The sequence below is a fragment of the Haliotis cracherodii genome, unplaced genomic scaffold, assembly GCF_022045235.1.
Source record: "Haliotis cracherodii isolate W230 unplaced genomic scaffold, xgHalCrac1.p SCAF_7, whole genome shotgun sequence".
Classification (NCBI taxonomy): Eukaryota; Metazoa; Mollusca; class Gastropoda; order Lepetellida; family Haliotidae; genus Haliotis; species Haliotis cracherodii.
This window is the reverse complement of record NW_027266330.1, coordinates 53,836,953-53,852,691: the sequence shown is the minus strand read 5'-3', so window position 1 is coordinate 53,852,691 and position 15,739 is coordinate 53,836,953. Positions and strand designations below refer to the sequence as shown.

Here is a 15,739-nt window from a genome sequence, read left to right as displayed (position 1 = left end):
CATGCACGTCGCTATATAACTGCAATAATCTTGGACGCGACGTTAAACCCCATTTCACCTCACCTCTGTTTACAGGTGTTGTGCAGTTTGGAGGAGAAACTGACAGCAATGGGCAAGTCAAAGCTGCTTCATGGTGTAAAGACAGGGTGAGTCACTTGAATCTTTGGACATTTTTTTCAGCTTTAAAAACACATATCTAGATAGTAATTAGTTTGCAGGTAAGAAGAAAGGTTAATGTATAATTAAAATTGGTACAGGCGTAATACAACAGAAAATGAGATGCACAGATTTTTCCTCTTTGTACTGTTCATGAAAGTGACTGACATCTCTGAGCCCATGAAATGTTTGTTTCAGGTCTTCTAGCAGTAGGAAATAGACAAGGCTGAAAGAAAGACTCCCAATTCAGAAGGAAAATCAGTTCATAACCAAGGAGCTGTTTGATGTTAAGGTTGTTGATGAACCTACAGGTACAGTTTTTACATTAAAAATAAAGTGAGTGAGTGAGTTAGGTTTAACACCGCTTTTAACAGTACCCCAGTCAGCTTAATGTGGGAGGAAAGCCCGAAGTGATGCAGGTCTCAGACATTTACCACTTCGGTGAATCCCACGAGCACGGGTACGGTGCTGACAAACCTAGAAACATAATCGGGGCGAACTGGGATTCGAACCCACAATCATAGGTTTCTGGCGTGCCAAAGGGACGCAACTCTGCACAGCGAATCACGGCGCCTTAGACGACTGGGCCACCCGTCCCCCCTTAAAAATATAGAGTAAAATTGCTCATTAAGTAAGATTTCCCTTTAGACCTAGCAGCATACTTAAGTTGTGTAGTAAGCCCATATTTATATGTACTATCCATTGATTAGTGTCTCTACTTTTTTGCCTGATAATCCTGGATTCCATTCTGCGATGCAACTGCTTTCATATGGTGCGTTTGGCATAACGTGTCTAAGTGTGGTATCCAGTGAGATTGCACTGGACAGGACTAGTACATAGAGTGAGTGAGTGAGTGAGTTTGGTTTTACGCCGTTTTTAGCAATATCCCAGCAATATCACGGCGGGGGACACCAGAAATGGGCTTCACTCATTGTACCCATGTCGGGAATCAAACCCGGGTCTTCGGCGTGACGAGTGAACGCTTTAACCACTAGGCTACCCGACCGCCCCTAGTACATAGGGGATAGTTCATGTGACAGGGTGAAAACGAGAAACATCTCATTTCCCCAAGTCACTCGATGAGAGAAACATGTTTTTCACGAGACATGTGGAATATCCATTTTATTATACATTGTGTGTAGTTGTCTACCGGAAAACTAAATTATTTCATTACAAATGTAAAACCTTAAAACGTAAATTCTCCCTTCCGAAAAAACAGTGAGTGAGTGAGTTAAGATTTAACATTGCATCAGCCATTGAGTTACCCTAACACACAGGGACAGATCACCACCCATTGTAATTGCGACTTAAAAAGTAGTTTCATGTTTGCAAAATCTTAAAAAATGTAAACAAAAATATTTAGGGTCTCAAAAATTCTTTAGCATACATTTAAAAATGATTCTAGACAATATCAACTTTTAACTAAAAATATTCCATATAATAATTATCTGTATTATTTACCTTTTCTCAAGTGACTCCTCTCAATATTTTAAAGATATTTATCACCCAGAATTCTGTTGTTATTTGTAGTGTCAATGCTACCAAACAAAGATGGCAGTCTTGGAAGATTGTCATCAATATCTGAATTGTGTTCCAAATGACATCAGCATTGACAACCTCGCCAGAATATTCTTTATCGCTTTGCGAACAATTAGAATTGGTGATGAGTTGTGACGGGGCTGGAACTTCAGCTTACCCTTGGCAAAAAAAGGTAGGTTAATTGGCTTATTGTAGCAGTCATTTTCTGTTTCTGATCTTAGATTCAAACCTGTGACCCTCTGCTCCATGTGACCCTCTGCCCCATGTGCCCCTCTGCCCCATGTGCCCCTCTGCCCCATGTGACCCTCTGCCCCATGTGCCCCTCTGCTCCATGTGACCCTCTGCTCCATGTGCCCTCTGCCCCTCTGCCCCATGTGACCCTCTGCCCCATGTGACCCTCTGCTCCATGTGCCCTTCTGCTCCATGTGACCCTCTGTTCCATGTGACCTTCTGTTCCATGTGCCCATCTGCCCCATGTGACCCTCTGCCCCATGTGACCCTCTGCCCCATGTGACCCTCTGCTCCATGTGACCCTCTGCCCCATGTGACCCTCTGTTCCATGTGACCCTCTGCTCCATGCGACCCTCTGCCCCATGTGACCCTCTGCTCCATGTGACCCTCTACCCCATGTGACCCTCTGCTCCATGCGACCCTCTACCCCATTTGACCCTCTGCTCCATGCGACCCTCTGCCCCATGTGACCCTCTGCTAAATGCGACCCTCTGCCCCATGTGACCCTGTGTTCCATGTGACCCTCTGCTCAATGCGACCCTCTGCTCCATGCGACCCTCTGCCCCTCTGCACCATGTGACCCTCTGCCCCATGTGACCCTCTGCTCCATGTGACCCTCTGCTCCATGTGATCCTCTGCTCCATGTGACCCTCTGCCCCTCTGCACCATGTGACCCTCTGCCCCATGTGAACCTCTGCTCCATGTGATCCTCTGCTCCATGTGACCCTCTGCCCCTCTGCACCATGTGACCCTCTGCCCCATGTGACCCTCTGCTCCATGCGACCCTCTGCTCCATGTGACCCTCTGCCCCATGTGACCCTCTGCCCCTCTGCTCCATGTGACCCTCTGCCCCATGTGACCCTCTGCCCCTCTGCCCCATGTGACCCTCTGCCCCATGTGACCCTCTGCCCCATGTGACCCTCTGCTCCATGTGCCCTTCTGCTCCATGTGACCCTCTGCTCCATGTGACCCTCTGCTCCATGCGACCCTCTGCTCCATGTGACCCTCTGCCCCATGTGACCCTCTGCCCCATGTGACCCTCTGCCCCATGTGACCCTCTGCCCCTCTGCCCCATGTGACCCTCTGCCCCATGTGACCCTCTGCTCCATGTGCCCTTCTGCTCCATGTGCCCTTCTGCTCCATGTGACCCTCTGCTCCATGCGACCCTCTGCCCCATGCGACCCTCTGCCCCATGTGCCCCTCTGCCCCATGTGACCCTCTGCCCCATGTGACCCTCTGCTCCATGTGCCCTTCTGCTCATGTGCCCTTCTGCTCCATGTGACCCTCTGCTCCATGTGCCCTTCTGCTCCATGTGACCCTCTGCTCCATGTGACCCTCTGCTCCATGCGACCCTCTGCTCCATGTGACCCTCTGCCCCATGTGACCCTCTGCCCCATGTGCCCCTCTGCCCCATGTGACCCTCTGCCCCTCTGCCCCATGTGACCCTCTGCTCCATGTGCCCTTCTGCTCCATGTGACCCTCTGCTCCATGCGACCCTCTGCCCCATGTGACCCTCTGTTCCATGTGACCCTCTGCTCCATGTGACCCTCTGCCCCATGTGACCCTCTGCCCCATGTGACCCTCTCCTCCATGTGACCCTCTGCCCCATGTGACCCTCTGCTCCATGTGACCCTCTGCTCCATGTGCCCATCTGCTCCATGTGACCCTCTGCCCCATGTGACCCTCTGCCCCATGTGACCCTCTGCTCCATGTGACCCTCTGCCCCTCTGCTCCATGCGACCCTCTGCCCCATGTGACCCTCTGCTCCATGCGACCCTCTGCTCCATGTGACCCTCTGCCCCATGTGACCCTCTGCCCCATGTGCCCCTCTGCCCCATGTGACCCTCTGCCCCTCTGCCCCATGTGACCCTCTGCTCCATGTGCCCTTCTGCTCCATGTGACCCTCTGCTCCATGCGACCCTCTGCCCCATGTGACCCTCTGTTCCATGTGACCCTCTGCTCCATGTGACCCTCTGCCCCATGTGACCCTCTGCCCCATGTGACCCTCTCCTCCATGTGACCCTCTGCCCCATGTGACCCTCTGCTCCATGTGACCCTCTGCTCCATGTGCCCATCTGCTCCATGTGACCCTCTGCCCCATGTGACCCTCTGCCCCATGTGACCCTCTGCTCCATGTGACCCTCTGCCCCTCTGCTCCATGCGACCCTCTGCCCCATGTGACCCTCTGTTCCATGTGCCCATCTGCTCCATGTGACCCTCTGTTCCATGCGACCCTCTGCCCCATGTGACCCTCTGCTCCATGTGCCCATCTGCTCCATGTGACCCTCTGTTCCATGTGACCCTCTGCCCCATGTGACCCTCTGCCGCATGTGACCCTCTGCTCCATGTGACCCTCTGCCCCATGTGACCCTCTGTTCCATGTGACCCTCTGCTCCTGAGGCAGGCTAGGCTAACCTAGACAAAAGACATCTGCTATGATTTGTTTGTTTGTTGTTTAATGCCGAACTCAGCAATATTCCAGCTATATGACGGCAGTCTGTAAATAATCGAGTCTGGATCAGACAATCCAGTGATTGACATCATGAGCATCAATCCACGCAATTGGGATACTATGACATGCATCAACCAAGTCAGCGAGCCTGATTACCTGATCCCGTTGGTCGCCTCTTTCAACAAGCATGTGTTGCTGAAGACCTATTCGTCGCCCCTACTCCCTTGGCCCGTAAAGGTACATCCCTTGCCTTAGAGGAACTGAGCCATATAGATCAAGTATTTAAAAGACCCAGGCCCATGTTGGGCTCCAATAAGTAGCCACAACCCTTTTCTGGCACTGATCTGTGATTTGAACCCATGACCCTCAGCACCATGACAGCATGACCAAAGAGGTTAAGCTCAACAGCAGTCTGACAACCTATAGATGGCATCTGAGATGAAATCCATCCTTCTACCCAAGTGTCTGGTGCCTAACCTTTACTTGTAGTTGGAGAACTGTATCATTATAAATTCAAGTTACATAGAAATCATTTACTTTATTCTTCTTCTTTAATTTGTCAGTGTGTATAAAGTTTTATTAATGTTTCTCACCCATTATGGATTAAGGTTCTATCTTGACATGAACTCCCAAATAACTGAGAAATATCATCAAATGTAAAATGGCCACTGTTTTACTTGACAGATAATTAAGCTATTTTGAGGATAAAACCCTAAAAATTCTTTATGTAATGATTGACAATTGTTAGGATATTGTCATAAAACCCCGCCTAAATGATTGCCATTTTTATAAGTTCTTTATGTAATGATTGACAATTGTTAAGATATTGTCATAAAAGCCACACGAACATGGAGTTAATTGATTAAGCCGTGTCAAATCACTCAGGTTTTCAGAAATAGAGAATACTACACTCATTCTCATTTGATACCATTTTTACAAAATGAGTGGACTTTCTATGGTATCTGACCGAGCGAAAGTGAGGTCAGATACGATAAAAAGTTCATGAGTTTTCGTAAAAATGCACCAACACTGAAGATCATTTTGGAACAATTTCTTCAACTTATGGTAATTCAAATGCCATGTTGTTAATACGCAGGACACCTATAAGAAAATTTGAAAAGTCAGAAGCTATTTGAATATTGGACCTACTGCCAGGGTCCCGTCTGTGCAATCAAAATTGTTCGGTTTCCTTGATCTATCAGCTGAATTTATATCATGTCCGTACCACTTTGGAAGAGGGGAATCAGAGTGTTGGCCAAAGACATTCATGTTTACTGTACCACCCTTTACTGAAGACGTGAAAATAAACAAACTCAGTGATGTCCGTGATAGCTTCAAACAATCGAAGGGCAAGGTCACCACCGGAATAAGAAAAGACAACTGTGATCTACTCACAGCTTGTACACTAGAAATAGGGAATGTTATTGTTCCACGCCAGTGTGGAACAAATGTCAGCCATTAATGCTGGGGGGGGTCGGCTACAGGTATGTCAGTTTCTGTCCGTCCGTCTGTCCGTCCGTCCGTAATCATTTCATTTCAAAACTCAAAAATCGTCCATTATATTTCTACAAGATTTGGCAGATATATCAACAGATCCTGAGGTGGTGCCTGTTGCTATTTGCAGAGTTTTGTCATTTTCATATTTCTCGATTTCCATGGAAACATTTTTGGACTTAGTCTCAAAAGGGGGTGGTGGATTTTGTGTTCCGAGCACTACTTGAAAACTGTGAAAGACTTTTCATCCACACCTGGTACATGTATTTACCAAGGGCTGAAATGGTGCCTTTTGCTATTTAGGAAGTTTCAAACTTTGCCTTTCACCTCTTTCCATGGAAACAAGTTTGACCAGTTGGAACGGAGGAAGGTGTCATTTCCAGAGCAGATTTTGAAAACTATTCAACATTTTTCATCCAAGCTGGTGCATATATAATTAATTAGGGCAGGGGTTGAAGCGGTGTCTTTTGCTAATTTTGAATTTAAAAAAAGTTTTTTTGCTGTTTCCATGGCAACAAGTTTGACTTTCACTCTGTTCATAGTGGTGTGTTTGTCCAGACTTTATAACTAATAGGTATTCTTTCATGACAAAAACCAGGTTGTCAACTAGTGCCTCTCACTCCTAAGGGGTCTTTAGAATATATATTTTTTCTGTTTCCATGGCAATAAGTTTTAACTTTGACTCATAGTTGAAAGTTTGTTTTGACCATATTTTATAACTAATAGGTACTGGGCGGTGGGGTAGCCTAGTGGTTAAAGCGTTCGCTCGTCACGCCGAAGACCCGGGTTCGATTCCCGACATGGGTACAATGTGTGAAGCCCATTTCTTGTGTCCCCCGCCGTGATATTGCTGCAATATTGCTAAAAGCGGCGTAAAACCATACTCACTCTGGTGTCCCACGCCGTGATATTGCTGCAATATTGCTAAAAGCGGCGTAAAACCATACTCACTCTGGTGTCCCCTGCTGTGATATTGCTGCAATATTGCTAAAAGCGGCGTAAAACCATACTCACTCTGGTGTCCCCTGCTGTGATATTGCTGCAATATTGCTAAAAGCGGCGTAAAACCATACTCACTCTGGTGTCCCCTGCTGTGATATTGCTGCAATATTGCTAAAAGCGGCGTAAAACCATACTATGACTAATAGGTGTTTTCTTGAAACTGAACACTCAGATTGTCCACTGTGCCTTTTGCTATCTTGGGATTTTTTGAATTTCTATTTTTTCTGTTTCCATGATTACAAGCTTGATATTTTTACTCTCTTTCTATGTTGGGTACACACCAATATGAACAAAGTTTCAAATCCTAATTCCATTCTATTCATTCTATTCTTTGAGGATATTTAGAGTTTATGTATTTTCTGTTTCCATGGCAACAAGTGATATTTTGACTGTTCTTAGGGTTGTGTACCTGACAGGAAATACCAAGTTTTGAGTCCCAATTCCATGGTATTGTTTTGATAGCTCAAAATCTACTCTTGTATATGGAGAGACATATTAGATAGAAATTTTCTCATCAAGTTGGACTTAAAGTTGAGTCAGATGATTTGTTCTTTTGAATTTGTGTGGGTCAGGGAATTTGTCATCCTTTGATGACTCTTGGTACCTGGAGAGTTTGTACTGAAAAGCACCATGTTTCAGACGGTTTTTGCTGTATTTTGAATTTTGACCTACATTTGACCTTTGCACGTTAGACATGCTCTTAAAATCATCTTTATGGCAGTTTGATTACAATTTGCTAAATTTATGCATCCATGCAACTGAGACCATGCAAAAACATTTAATCTTCGCTTTTATTGTTTTTGTTTTGGTTTCAGTTGGGTAATTTAAAGTGGTTGCCATAGCTACCATATTGAAGAGTCTATTTGGGGGATAACACTGCTATTTTGGCAGATAATTATGTTCAATATCTGCTAATCTGCTAAGCTTGAAGTGAAAAGCAACATATATCCAACTGTGATTGTTTTGTGTTGAAAGACCATCATTTGAATTTTTGATCTTGGTAATGCCATCAAAATCAGCAATATATAGCCATTATATATTTAGTGTGAGTGAGTGAGTGAGTTGGGTTTAACGCCTCTTTTAACAGTATTCCACGTATATCGCGGCATGACAGCTTAATGTGGGAGGAAAGCCCGAAGTGATGCAGGTCTCAGACGTTTACCACTTCGGTGAAACCCATGAGCACGGGTATGGTGCTGACAAACCTAGAAACATAATCGGGGCGAACTGAATTATATATTTAAGACAGGTGAGCAAGATACAGTGCTGTGGCACTACTTTTATCCCCGCCACAAAGTGGGGCTGTTTTCTTCTTGTCACTTTCCATGGGAAAAATAAATAAAAAGTAGAGTTTTGTGGTAAGGTTCTTGTTTGGAGTATATCTCCCAAACCGTACACCCTAGCTACATGAAACTTTATACACTTATCAAACAGGTTGAGTACTTGTGCCTTTTGCTATTTTTCAACTTCCTGAAGTTTTTACCTTTTCTTTGCAGTTTCCATGGAAATAAGATATAATGATGAAAATGGTGGGGGTTAGGCTAGTGTCCTGGGACCCATTCCACAAAGCGATCTTAGCACCTTCCATCTGGATGTAACTGTCACCTGGGGAGGGGGTATCTGCCATCTGGATGTAACTGTCACGTGGGGAGGGGGTATCTGCCATCTGGGTGTAACTGTTACCTGGGGAGGGGGTATCTGCCATCTGGGTGTAACTGTCACCTGGGGAGGGGGGACCTTCCATCTGGATGTAACTGTCACCTGGGGAGGGGGTATCTGCCATCTGGGTGTAACTGTTACCTGGGGAGGGGGTATCTGCCATCTGGATGTAACTGTCACCTGGGGAGGGGGTATCTGCCATCTGGGTGTAACTGTCACCTGGGGAGGGGGTATCTGCCATCTGGGTGTAACTGTCACCTGGGGAGGGGGTATCTGCCATCTGGATGTAACTGTCACCTGGGGAGGGGGGACCTTCCATCTTGGTGTAACTGTCACCTGGGGAGGGGGGACCTTCCATCTGGGTGTAACTGTCACCTGGGGAGGGGGGACCTTCCATCTTGGTGTAACTGTCACCTGGGAGGGGGGACCTTCCATCTTGGTGTAACTGTTACCTGGGGAGGGGGTATCTGCCATCTGGATGTAACTGTCACCTGGGGAGGGGGGACCTGCCATCTGGATGTAACTGTCACCTGGAGAGGGGGGACCTGCCATCTGGATGTAACTGTTACCTGGGGGAGAGGGTATCTGCCATCTGGGTGTAACTGTCACCTGGGGAGAGGGTATCTGCCATCTGGATGTAACTGTCACCTGGAGAGGGGGGACCTGCCATCTGGATGTAACTGTCACCTGGGGGAGAGGGTATCTGCCATCTGGCTGTAACTGTCACCTGGGGAGGGGGTATCTGCCATCTGGGTGTAACTGTCACCTGGGGAGGGGGGATCTGCCATCTGGGTGTAACTGTCACCTGGGGAGGGGGGACCTTCCATCTTGGTGTAACTGTCACCTGGGGTAGGGGGTATCTGCGATCTGGGTGTAACTGTCACCTGGGGAGGGGGGACCTGCCATCTGGATGTAACTGTCACCTGGGGTAGGGGGTATCTGCCATCTGGATGTAACTGTCACCTGGGGAGGGGGTATCTGCCATCTGGATGTAACTGTCACCTGGAGAGGGGGGACCTGCCATCTGGATGTAACTGTTACCTGGGGGAGAGGGTATCTGCCATCTGGGTGTAACTGTCACCTGGGGAGGGGGTATCTGCCATCTGGATGTAACTGTCACCTGGAGAGGGGGGACCTGCCATCTGGATGTAACTGTCACCTGGGGGAGAGGGTATCTGCCATCTGGCTGTAACTGTCACCTGGGGAGGGGGGACCTGCCATCTGGATGTAACTGTCACCTGGGGGAGGGGGTATCTGCCATCTGGGTGTAACTGTCACCTGGGGAGGGGGTATCTGCCATCTGGATGTAACTGTCACCTGGGGAGGGGGTATCTGCCATCTGGATGTAACTGTCACCTGGGGAGGGGGGACCTGCCATCTGGGTGTAACTGTTACCTGGGGAGGGGGTATCTGCCATCTGGGTGTAACTGTTACCTGGGTAGGGGGTACCTGCCATCTGGATGTAACTGTCACCTGGGGACGGGGGACCTGCCATCTGGGTGTAACTGTCACCTGGGGAGGGGGTATCTGCCATCTGGATGTAACTGTCACCTGGGGAGGGGGTATCTGCCATCTGGGTGTAACTGTCACCTGGGGAGGGGGGACCTTCCATCTGGATGTAACTGTCACCTGGGGAGGGGGTATCTGCCATCTGGGTGTAACTGTCACCTGGGGAGGGGGTATCTGCCATCTGGGTGTAACTGTTACCTGGGGAGGGGGGACCTTCCATCTGGATGTAACTGTCACCTGGGGAGGGGGGATCTGCCATCTGGATGTAACTGTCACCTGGGGAGGGGGGATCTGCCATCTGGATGTAACTGTCACCTGGGGAGGGGGGATCTGCCATCTGGATGTAACTGTCACCTGGGGAGGGGGGACCTGCCATCTGGGTGTAACTGTCACCTGGGGAGGGGGGACCTTCCATCTGGATGTAACTGTCTCCCTGGGCTAGGGGTATCTGCCATCTGGGTGTAACTGTCACCTGGGGAGGGGGTATCTGCCATCTGGCTGTAACTGTCACCTGGGGAGGGGGGACCTGCCATCTGGATGTAACTGTCACCTGGGGAGGGGGTATCTGCCATCTGGGTGTAACTGTCACCTGGGGAGGGGGTATCTGCCATCTGGGTGTAACTGTTACCTGGGGAGGGGGGACCTTCCATCTGGATGTAACTGTCACCTGGGGAGGGGGGATCTGCCATCTGGATGTAACTGTCACCTGGGGCGGGGGTATCTGCCATCTGGTTGTAACTGTCACCTGGGGAGGGGGGATCTGCCATCTGGATGTAACTGTCACCTGGGGAGGGGGGACCTGCCATCTGGGTGTAACTGTCACCTGGGGAGGGGGGACCTTCCATCTGGATGTAACTGTCTCCCTGGGCTGGGGGTATCTGCCATCTGGGTGTAACTGTCACCTGGGGAGGGGGTATCTGCCATCTGGCTGTAACTGTCACCTGGGGAGGGGGGACCTGCCATCTGGATGTAACTGTCACCTGGGGAGGGGGTATCTGCCATCTGGGTGTAACTGTCACCTGGGGAGGGGGTACCTTCCATCTGGATGTAACTGTCACCTGGGTGTAACTGTCACCCTGGGATGGGGGACCTGCCATCTGGATGTAACTGTCACCTGGGGAGGGGGTATCTGCCATCTGGGTGTAACTGTCATCTGGGGAGGGGGGACCTGCCATCTGGGTGTAACTGTCACCTGGGGAGGGGGGACCTGCCATCTGGGTGTAACTGTCACCTGGGGAGGGGGGACCTTCCATCTGGATGTAACTGTCACCCTGGGCTGGGGGTATCTGCCATCTGGGTGTAACTGTCACCTGGGGAGGGGGTATCTGCCATCTGGCTGTAACTGTCACCTGGGGAGGGGGGACCTGCCATCTGGATGTAACTGTCACCTGGGGAGGGGGTATCTGCCATCTGGGTGTAACTGTCACCTGGGGAGGGGGTATCTGCCATCTGGGTGTAACTGTCACCTGGGGAGGGGGTATCTGCCATCTGGGTGTAACTGTCACCTGGGGAGGGGGGTACCTTCCATCTGGGTGTAACTGTCACCTGGGTGTAACTGTCACCCTGGGATGGGGGACCTGCCATCTGGATGTAACTGTCACCTGGGGAGGGGGAACCTGCCATCTGGATGTAACTGTCACCTGGGGAGGGGGTATCTGCCATCTGGATGTAACTGTCACCTGGGGAGGGGGGACCTGCCATCTTGGTGTAACTGTCACCTGGGGAGGGGGTATCTGCCATCTGGGTGTAACTGTCACCTGGGGAGGGGGGACCTTCCATCTTGGTGTAACTGTCACCTGGGGAGGGGGGGACCTTCCATCTTGGTGTAACTGTTACCTGGGGAGGGGGTATCTGCCATCTGGCTGTAACTGTCACCTGGGGAGGGGGTATCTGCCATCTGGGTGTAACTGTCACCTGGGGAGGGGGGACCTTCCATCTTGGTGTAACTGTTACCTGGGGAGGGGGTATCTGCCATCTGGATGTAACTGTTACCTGGGGAGGGGGGACCTTCCATCTGGGTGTAACTGTCACCTGGGGAGGGGGGATCTGCCATCTGGATGTAACTGTCACCTGGGGAGGGGGTATCTGCCATCTGGATGTAACTGTCACCTGGGGCGGGGGTATCTGCCATCTGGCTGTAACTGTCACCTGGGGAGGGGGGATCTGCCATCTGGATGTAACTGTCACCTGGGGAGGGGGTATCTGCCATCTGGATGTAACTGTCACCTGGGGAGGGGGGACCTTCCATCTTGGTGTAACTGTTACCTGGGGAGGGGGTATCTGCCATCTGGATGTAACTGTCACCTGGGGAGGGGGTATCTGCGATCTGGATGTAACTGTCACCTGGGGAGGGGGTATCTGCCATCTGGCTGTAACTGTCACCTGGGGAGGGGGGATCTGCCATCTGGATGTAACTGTCACCTGGGGAGGGGGTATCTGCCATCTGGATGTAACTGTCACCTGGGGAGGGGGTATCTGCCATCTGGCTGTAACTGTCACCTGGGGAGGGGGGACCTGCCATCTGGATGTAACTGTTACCTGGGGAGGGGGTATCTGCCATCTGGGTGTAACTGTTACCTGGGGAGGGGGTATCTGCCATCTGGGTGTAACTGTTACCTGGGGAGGGGGTATCTGCCATCTGGGTGTAACTGTTACCTGGGGAGGGGGGACCTGCCATCTGGATGTAACTGTCACCTGGGGAGGGGGTATCTGCCATCTGGGTGTAACTGTCACCTGGGGAGGGGGTATCTGCCATCTGGGTGTAACTGTTACCTGGGGAGGGGGGACCTTCCATCTGGATGTAACTGTCACCTGGGGAGGGGGGATCTGCCATCTGGATGTAACTGTCACCTGGGGAGGGGGGATCTGCCATCTGGATGTAACTGTCACCTGGGGCGGGGGTATCTGCCATCTGGCTGTAACTGTCACCTGGGGAGGGGGGATCTGCCATCTGGATGTAACTGTCACCTGGGGAGGGGGTATCTGCCATCTGGGTGTAACTGTCACCTGGGGAGGGGGACCTGCCATCTGGGTGTAACTGTCATCTGGGGAGGGGGGACCTGCCATCTGGGTGTAACTGTCACCTGGGGAGGGGGGACCTTCCATCTGGATGTAACTGTCACCCTGGGCTGGGGGTATCTGCCATCTGGGTGTAACTGTCACCTGGGGAGGGGGTATCTGCCATCTGGCTGTAACTGTCACCTGGGGGAGGGGGGACCTGCCATCTGGATGTAACTGTCACCTGGGGAGGGGGTATCTGCCATCTGGGTGTAACTGTCACCTGGGGAGGGGGTACCTTCCATCTGGGTGTAACTGTCACCTGGGTGTAACTGTCACCCTGGGATGGGGGACCTGCCATCTGGATGTAACTGTCACCTGGGGAGGGGGTATCTGCCATCTGGGTGTAACTGTCATCTGGGGAGGGGGGACCTGCCATCTGGGTGTAACTGTCACCTGGGTGTAACTGTCACCCTGGGATGGGGGACCTGCCATCTGGATGTAACTGTCACCTGGGGAGGGGGTATCTGCCATCTGGGTGTAACTGTCATCTGGGGAGGGGGGACCTGCCATCTGGGTGTAACTGTCACCTGGGGAGGGGGGACCTTCCATCTGGATGTAACTGTCACCCTGGGCTGGGGGTATCTGCCATCTGGGTGTAACTGTCACCTGGGGAGGGGGTATCTGCCATCTGGCTGTAACTGTCACCTGGGGAGGGGGGACCTGCCATCTGGATGTAACTGTCACCTGGGGAGGGGGTATCTGCCATCTGGGTGTAACTGTCACCTGGGGAGGGGGTATCTGCCATCTGGGTGTAACTGTCACCTGGGGAGGGGGTATCTGCCATCTGGGTGTAACTGTCACCTGGGGAGGGGGTACCTTCCATCTGGGTGTAACTGTCACCTGGGTGTAACTGTCACCCTGGGATGGGGGACCTGCCATCTGGATGTAACTGTCACCTGGGGAGGGGGAACCTGCCATCTGGATGTAACTGTCACCTGGGGAGGGGGTATCTGCCATCTGGATGTAACTGTCACCTGGGGAGGGGGGACCTGCCATCTTGGTGTAACTGTCACCTGGGGAGGGGGTATCTGCCATCTGGGTGTAACTGTCACCTGGGGAGGGGGGACCTTCCATCTTGGTGTAACTGTCACCTGGGGAGGGGGGACCTTCCATCTTGGTGTAACTGTTACCTGGGGAGGGGGTATCTGCCATCTGGCTGTAACTGTCACCTGGGGAGGGGGTATCTGCCATCTGGGTGTAACTGTCACCTGGGGAGGGGGGACCTTCCATCTTGGTGTAACTGTTACCTGGGGAGGGGGTATCTGCCATCTGGATGTAACTGTTACCTGGGGAGGGGGGACCTTCCATCTGGGTGTAACTGTCACCTGGGGAGGGGGGATCTGCCATCTGGATGTAACTGTCACCTGGGGAGGGGGTATCTGCCATCTGGATGTAACTGTCACCTGGGGCGGGGGTATCTGCCATCTGGCTGTAACTGTCACCTGGGGAGGGGGGATCTGCCATCTGGATGTAACTGTCACCTGGGGAGGGGGTATCTGCCATCTGGATGTAACTGTCACCTGGGGAGGGGGGACCTTCCATCTTGGTGTAACTGTTACCTGGGGAGGGGGTATCTGCCATCTGGATGTAACTGTCACCTGGGGAGGGGGGACCTGCCATCTGGATGTAACTGTCACCTGGGGAGGGGGTATCTGCCATCTGGGTGTAACTGTCACCTGGGGAGGGGGGACCTTCCATCTGGGTGTAACTGTCACCTGGGGAGGGGGGATCTGCCATCTGGATGTAACTGTCACCTGGGGAGGGGGTATCTGCCATCTGGATGTAACTGTCACCTGGGGCGGGGGTATCTGCCATCTGGCTGTAACTGTCACCTGGGGAGGGGGGATCTGCCATCTGGATGTAACTGTCACCTGGGGAGGGGGTATCTGCGATCTGGATGTAACTGTCACCTGGGGAGGGGGTATCTGCCATCTGGCTGTAACTGTCACCTGGGGAGGGGGGATCTGCCATCTGGATGTAACTGTCACCTGGGGAGGGGGTATCTGCCATCTGGATGTAACTGTCACCTGGGGAGGGGGTATCTGCCATCTGGCTGTAACTGTCACCTGGGGAGGGGGGACCTGCCATCTGGATGTAACTGTTACCTGGGGAGGGGGTATCTGCCATCTGGGTGTAACTGTTACCTGGGGAGGGGGTATCTGCCATCTGGGTGTAACTGTTACCTGGGGAGGGGGTATCTGCCATCTGGGTGTAACTGTTACCTGGGGAGGGGGGACCTGCCATCTGGATGTAACTGTTACCTGGGGAGGGGGTATCTGCCATCTTGGTGTAACTGTTACCTGGGGAGGGGGACCTGCCATCTGGATGTAACTGTCACCTGGGGAGGGGGTATCTGCCATCTGGCTGTAACTGTCACCTGGGGAGGGGGTATCTGCCATCTGGGTGTAACTGTCACCTGGGGAGGGGGTATCTGCCATCTGGGTGTAACTGTTACCTGGGGAGGGGGTATCTGCCATCTGGGTGTAACTGTTACCTGGGGAGGGGGGACCTGCCATCTGGGTGTAACTGTTACCTGGGGAGGGGGTATCTGCCATCTGGGTGTAACTGTCACCTGGGGAGGGGGTATCTGCCATCTGGGTGTAACTGTCACCTGGGGAGGGGGTATCTGCCATCTGG

General features: G+C 51.6%; 3 protein-coding genes across 3 annotated transcripts in view; all 3 read right to left on the bottom strand.

Moving 5' to 3' along the window:
* The window catches only part of LOC139449005 (microfibril-associated glycoprotein 4-like), a 76,173-nt gene extending 73,900 nt beyond the window's left edge, over positions 1 to 2,273 (bottom strand). Inside the window, exon 1 of the mRNA XM_071230494.1 lies at positions 1,925 to 2,273. Coding sequence (XP_071086595.1) covers positions 1,925 to 2,273 — 349 coding nt within the window. The remainder of the gene's footprint in view (positions 1 to 1,924) is intronic.
* Positions 2,274 to 2,403: 130 nt separating this feature from the next.
* On the bottom strand, positions 2,404 to 3,171 carry LOC139449004 (uncharacterized). The gene has a single exon (XM_071230493.1). It carries the CDS (start codon positions 3,169 to 3,171, stop codon positions 2,404 to 2,406), a length of 768 nt encoding a protein of 255 aa, XP_071086594.1.
* An 8,663-nt stretch (positions 3,172 to 11,834) lies between these two features.
* Positions 11,835 to 14,722, bottom strand: LOC139449003 (basic salivary proline-rich protein 1-like). The gene is made up of 6 exons (XM_071230492.1): positions 14,584 to 14,722; positions 13,865 to 14,388; positions 13,418 to 13,747; positions 13,126 to 13,243; positions 12,230 to 12,346; positions 11,835 to 12,034 (listed from the first exon to the last, which is right to left on the bottom strand). Exons 1-6 carry the CDS (start codon positions 14,720 to 14,722, stop codon positions 11,835 to 11,837), a joined length of 1,428 nt encoding a protein of 475 aa, XP_071086593.1.
* Between the last annotated feature and the right edge of the window lie 1,017 nt (positions 14,723 to 15,739).

Bases quoted from the DNA above. Each gene is read 5' to 3' on its own strand.
- LOC139449004 (XM_071230493.1), bottom strand. From the start codon at position 3,171: ATGGAGCAGAGGGTCACATGGGGCAGAGGGTCACATGGGGCAGAGGGG.
- LOC139449003 (XM_071230492.1), bottom strand. From the start codon at position 14,722: ATGGCAGGTCCCCCCTCCCCAGGTGACAGTTACATCCAGATGGCAGAT. The intron at 13,748-13,864 runs GTGACAGTTACA...CCCCCTCCCCAG, and splicing joins GGCAGATACCCCCTCCCCAG to GTGACAGTTACAGCCAGATG. The intron at 12,347-13,125 runs GTGACAGTTACA...CCCCCTCCCCAG, and splicing joins GGAAGGTCCCCCCTCCCCAG to GTGACAGTTACATCCAGATG.